The sequence below is a fragment of the Egretta garzetta genome, unplaced genomic scaffold, assembly GCF_000687185.1.
Source record: "Egretta garzetta isolate BGI_Z169 unplaced genomic scaffold, ASM68718v1 scaffold304, whole genome shotgun sequence".
NCBI classification, from domain to species: domain Eukaryota; kingdom Metazoa; phylum Chordata; class Aves; order Pelecaniformes; family Ardeidae; genus Egretta; species Egretta garzetta.
The window spans coordinates 1150251-1156475 of NW_009259421.1; the positions used below are offsets into that span (position 1 = coordinate 1150251).

The 6225-nt window shown below is 38.9% G+C and overlaps 1 protein-coding gene across 1 annotated transcript in view; it reads left to right on the top strand.

Annotated features, from left to right (window-relative positions):
• Positions 1-5628: 5628 nt before the first annotated feature.
• The window catches only part of PLA2G4A (phospholipase A2 group IVA), a 62903-nt gene continuing 62306 nt past the window's right edge, over positions 5629-6225 (top strand). Inside the window, exon 1 of the mRNA XM_035892465.1 lies at positions 5629-5765. Coding sequence (XP_035748358.1) covers positions 5733-5765 — 33 coding nt within the window. The 5' untranslated portion in view covers positions 5629-5732. The remainder of the gene's footprint in view (positions 5766-6225) is intronic.

Here is a 6225-nt window from a genome sequence, read left to right on the forward strand (position 1 = left end):
TTTTTTTTTTTCTCTCGGACTAAATCCAGTTTAACTAATTTTATTACGGGAGCACTCTGATTTCCTCTGGCTCCCCGAGGCTTGCCTCCTGTTACAGGAGGTTACTATAATAAGCAATTCTCCAGGAGGTGCTGGGCAGCTGTAGAGAGAGAACTGACATTATTTTACCACTTCTGTCTTCCTTGCTTTTGGCTGCTAAAGTAGCCTCCAGCACTAGAGAAGGTGTAAATTTACCTTGCTGAAGATTTCTGCAAAGTTTCCAGAGTTTCAGCCCTGCTAGGCTATTTTATAGTGCTCTCCTTCCATTGAAGGGAAATCTTAGTTACTCTGTGTGACCTGTAGTTTCAGTAATTGCTTTACAGGCTGACAGGTCATCTTTCAAAGAGATTGACGATCTTCTCATCTGTTACGTCCTCTTTAGCAGGAAGTCAAATGTGGTTTCCCAATCTTAAAATCTCCTGTCTATCTGTTAATGCTGTGTCAGGTTCCTTGCCAAACTTCACCCCAGAGCATCCTCCAAAAATGTGGCACAAAGGTTGAACTTTCTACTTTTCTGTTCAGATTCCTTCCTTCCACCCATGCTCTCTTAGCAAGGCATGGGACGAACAGTCATTGCATGTCAGCAAAGCATACACTTTTTCATTTGTGATGAAAATGGAGTGATGGGTGTTCTACACAGAGTAAGAGGTAAACTTTGTTTCTTGTGGGAAGACCTAAGTTAAGACATAACATTATAGCGATTCTCCAGGATGCTAGGCAAAATCATGTGGAAACAGATTATTTGTTATTTCTGCTATACAGTTGCAGGATCAATCTGTAACCAATTAAAATTCTGTAATCTGATTTGATAAAAATGGATGGTGACATTCATACCAAAAGCCTTAGTCAATACTTATCTTATTCTATATCCCTTACTCTTCTCATATTAGATTGAGCATTAATGACTGTACCGGTGAGTCACAGTTATTCACTTATTATTTTTTTTTTAATTGTCCAGGTCTTTGATTTTTAAGAATTGGCCAGCTTGATATAAACAATCTCCCTTTTTTGATTTTTCTTAAAATCTTGAGGATGTATTCTTGTGGTGATATTTATACTGTCTTGTGCTTTACTAATTTTCAGAGCTTTTCTGCTCAGTGAGACTAACTGTGGAGTAAGCTGATATTCAGCATGAAATGGGAAAATCTCATTATTCTTGCCCTTTGTCCTTGACATATCCTGTAAAACTGTATTATCTGTAGGAATTTACTGGATCAATGCTAAGAATGAAAACATTCCAGTAATAGTTTCTGTCTGCGTGCGTGCAACTTTTTCATGGAATTGCTCTGTTACTGTTGGTCTTTAGCGACAGTAATCCCATATCCATTTCAGTCTGTCACCTAAAGTGAAAATATGCTAAGGTCACAGAAGAGTCTTGATTTTTAAACAGCGATCCACCTATCAACTCATAGCTTACTGCTTTTGACATCTGGAACTGTGCCTAACAATTAAATACTTTTGGGCTGACAGAAGTAGAGTTCACTTTTGGGTGAAAGTGAGATTTAGGAACTTAAGAGAAAGCTGTCTCTGTATTACATGACCAAGCTAAACTGTGGCCTGTTCAAGAGGCTATGTTTGATACGGTGTTTTGTAAGCTTGGACAGTTTGTAAACTTGGACATTTGTCAATAAAACATGAAGAAATATACTGTTAACCAGTGTGGCCAGCTTAGTAAAGTTTGGTGACACTGTATGAATTGACAGAATTTATGCTTGTGTTGTTGCAGAGGCACTACCTGCAAGGTGCTTTGCTAGTCCTTTAGGAAGGAATGCTAACAGCCCTGGGAACAGCACTGTTCACAGACCATGCGATACCACCAAATATCAGGCAAACAAAACAATACATGTTAATAATGTGTCCTTGAAGATCTTCTGAGAGGCGCTCCTTCTCCTGCAGTCTGTCAAGGGTTGGCCTGCTACCACCTTCAACTCTAGCTCAGTTCTTTGTATGTGCTTGTGATACAGTCCTTAATTAGTTGATGATTTTTTCCATTAGGCTTTGTGGGATAGACAGTGTATAGTGGCAGTGTTAAGTGAGATAATTTTGGGATGACAGCTCTGCTTACTGCAGATGTTTAAAGTAAACATTCTTCAAGACTTTCTTTGCAGCTCTTGGTAAGTGTAATAGGTAGCTTCTGTTGGTGTTGCATTTTGGCTCCTCTGCCACACTAAGACTTTAGATACAGAAATACATCAGTGTGCTTAACCCAAACTCCATTGATAACATAGTGCAAGCTTGCAAAGGGTGTGGTGTAATTTTATTAAGGTCAAGTAACTCTGATTTGAATTAAATCCACTGTAAAGGACATAAGTATTAAAGTCATTTAAACACAGATGTCTGCTACCACTTCAGATGTCCTGCTGGCTTCTGTCAGAGCATGGATACCTGTTGCATCTGCCAGCCCCAGGGTGCCTCAGGTACACTCACATGTCTGAAATGGCACTTGATGTCTGTCTTTGGGTACCTGCCTCTGTTTATCACATCCTGAAAGACTGATTAAGACAGCAAACCAAGACCTCCTATTTAAAGTAATACCAGCATGACCAGGGCTGGGATCTGCCATGCTGTTGGTTGGAGCTGTATGGAAAACCAGGATATTAGGCTTTGTGTATCACATCAGGGTCTACTTGGTCCCTTGCTCTTTTCTCCCTCTTCAGAGACTCTGCATATCTTTAACTTGCAGTTTGTACATGTGTGTTTATGATACAGCTGTTAATTACGTGATTATGTATTTGTATGTCTGCATGATCCTTGCCTCATTCAATGGTGCTTGGGGATTCATTACAGTTCTGTAGTCAAAGAGACTGTTGTTTGCAGGATCACAAATGTATTTCCTGCAGATGTTGAAATAAAAGAAGCAGGGGGTTATAGGAAAAGAAAGGATGATCTCATGTCTAAGCCACTTGACCGGTTGAGTGATGATCTGGGGAACTGGAACTTTGCCTCTAGGATGCTGAACAAATAACTTGAGCCAGACTTCTCATCCTAGGCCTAACCCATTTTCTTATTTTCACAGTTAGAACAGTACCCTCAGTTTTGTGTATCTTCTCCGAATGAGTGTGGTAACTTGTTGATAGCTGACTGTGGAGTTAAGGAAATGTGTATGTTCTGTTTTATGGCTGACAAATTTCCTCTTCGTTACAGTGATTGGATAGCCCTCAGTGTTCCCTTTTCTTGTTTGCCTTTGAAGTTTGCAACATTTCCTCAAAAACTGATATGGCAGGGCTTGTTTACCAACGTTCTCCAATGTCCTTTAAGTAGGACAGAAGGTAAAATAAACTTGAATATAACAAACCAGCAATACAATATGCCTATAAACACAGTGCTGCTTCCCTCCCATCTAATTTGGCTGATAGAATTTTAATAAAAATAAATCTTTGCAATTATTACAGTAGGAGTCATAATGGTGGGTTTGTGTCTTGGAGATCTTCCTTTAAGTCTGAAAAGCTATTTGCTTTCTGTGATAAAAATGGCTCGTTCCTGTTGCCTTGGCATTGAGCCGCCTTGAATGAAAACTATGAACTGAATGTATGCTAAGGGCTTTCTTATTCAGACTTCATTAGATAAAAATGAATAAATAAAGCCAGGGTAATTTCTAGCCTCAAGCTATTGTTAGGGCTGGCAGGATCAAAGAAGGGATATCATAACGTTCTAGTGATAATAATGAAACAGGTATTTTATGGAAATGCCTGCATATAATTGCTCAAGAGCAAGAGTTTTGGGAGTGACATAAATGATCATTCTTCAGGGTTTATTCTGCCCTTTCAAAATTGAGGATTAGGAACGATTTCCTTGAGACCAAGCCCCCACATGGTACTTTTCTTTTTACTTTGAAGCTTCTGTTGATGGTTCAGGTCTGAATGTTGACCACCTGAATCTGAGAACTGATTCTGTCCAGCAGTTTCTGTGGTGGTTTTTTTGGTGTTGTTTTTGTTTGTTTGTTTTTTTTTGGTTGGTTGGGTTTTTTTAGGGATCCAGAAAGGAATAACCTCTTTTAATATATTTTACTTTGATGGTTGGAAACAGTTCTGAAGTTTGAGACCTCTGGTGGCCCCTGATTTCAGTAGAAATCTTCAGAAAGTGTTCAGAAATGTCCTGGTTTCAGCTGGGATAGAGTTAATTTTCTTCCTAGTAGTTGGCATGGTGCTGTGTTTTGGATTTAGGATGAGAAGGACACACTGATGTTTTAGTTGTTGCTAAGGACTTTTCAGCTTCTCATCCTCTACTGACTGAGGAGGCTGGAGATGCACAAGAAGCTGGGAGGGGGCACAGCTGGGGCAGCTGACCCAAATGGGCAAAAGGGATATTCCATACCGTATGACATCATGCTCATTATATAAACTAGGGGAGAGCTGGCTGGGAGGGCTGCTGCTCGGGAACTGGCTGGGCATGAGTCAGTGGGTGGTGAGCAATTGCATCATGCATCACTTTGCTTTGTATATTCTGTTATTATTACTATTTTATTTTATTTCAGTTATTAGACTGCTCTTGTCTCAACCCATAAGTTTTCTCACTTTTACTCTTCCCACTGGGGGAGGAGTGAGTGAGCGGCTGTGTGGTGCTCAGTGGCTGGCTGTGATTAAACCATGGCAAGAAAACAGTTCCCTATGAAGAACCTGTTTAAATCCTACCAGCTGGTTTGCAGTTTACCTATCAAAGTCTCTTGTGGATCTCTCTAAGACAACTGGGGTGTCCAGAGAGGTTATACAAAGATTCAGCTGGAATTCCCTTCCCAGGTTTATAGAGGGCACTATTGCCCTTGTAATTCATTTATAGTTAAATCAGCATCTGCCAAGTGAACTCTCCTGTGCTGTTGCTGCAGATTAGATGCTGGAATTTGTTTTCCATTATTGTCTTAGATGCAGTTAAGTGCGACTTCAGGAATTTGATGTTTGTGGAAAAAGCTTTCAAAGCGAAGGTGGTATGAAAAGCTGTGTTAAAATGGCTAAATGGACCCTTACTATGGAGGGTTGTAGTTGTCTGGTGCAAGTTGCTGACTATTGTGCTTATGCTCTCCAACTGGCTTTGCAGTTCTAAAATTCACATCCCTTGGTGTGAGTGCAGGACATATCCTCGTACCTCACCTTGTACAGGGAGGAAGATAAAAAGAGGAACTTCATCTCTGTCCTGTCCTGACCACGTGAGCATCTTAATATAGAAGCAAAGCATGGGAACCAAGAATTTGTCAGTATAGTAAAAAGGCTATTAGCTAAATGTGGATTTATTTTTTTTTTTTTTAAGCTAGGATTGTAATGCATGGAAGCATTTGAATGTATGTAAGGGATAAATACAGTTTTTTTCCATTCTTTTGTTTATCTGTAGAGCTGCTAGAAACACTTGGATGACTGGAATTCAAGGTACCTGGTTTGTGCTCTTACCCTGAGGTAGAGGAAATAAACACAAGAAATTTCTCTAGTTCAGGCAAGTAAATATCTATACCTCCATAACTTATATGAAGTTAAATTCTTGGTAAACAAATTAATTGTGGGAACCATTCTAAAGCAGAGGAACTCATTTGCCGTGTTACAAAATATAATTTAAAAGGAACATAAGAATTTTAATTCTATTTTTTCATTATTTAATAGTTAAAGGACCGGTGATACTGCATTCCACTTTGAAAAACTGGGAAGCCTCTTCTGTGTAGAATTGAAGTAGACATTTGACAGTTGTCTTGAATAAAAATTAAGTCAAAAATGTCCGTCATAGATCCTTATCAACACATTGTGGTAAGTAGCTTTGAATCTTCTATGGATACTGTCTTGTATATTATATACTGTCTTATATAATGTGTCCTATTAGAAGTTACTCTAAATAAGCACAGAACATTAGAGTTGACATTAATTCCTTAAAGAAATGGTAAGCTTGGTTACAGTAAATTTCATCAGAAATTTATTTGAAAGCAATTTGAAAGATTCAAGTTAGCTTTTCAAAAGTTTGAGTGTAGTTCCTTGCATGTAAGTCAAAATGGAATATATGGGCTCCTAATAGCCTCCTGGGTATGATGTTGTAGGGTATAATTCTAAAGGACTTGCCTGTTCAAAGTCTTTCATCAAAGTGCCAGTAGTTGACTATTTCATACAAGTTTTTCCACACATTGTTTGTCAAACTGAACTGTAGTCTACAAAATTAACATCGTGTGTCTGACTTTCTCCCTTATAGTACAATTTTTTTGTACAATTCTAGTTG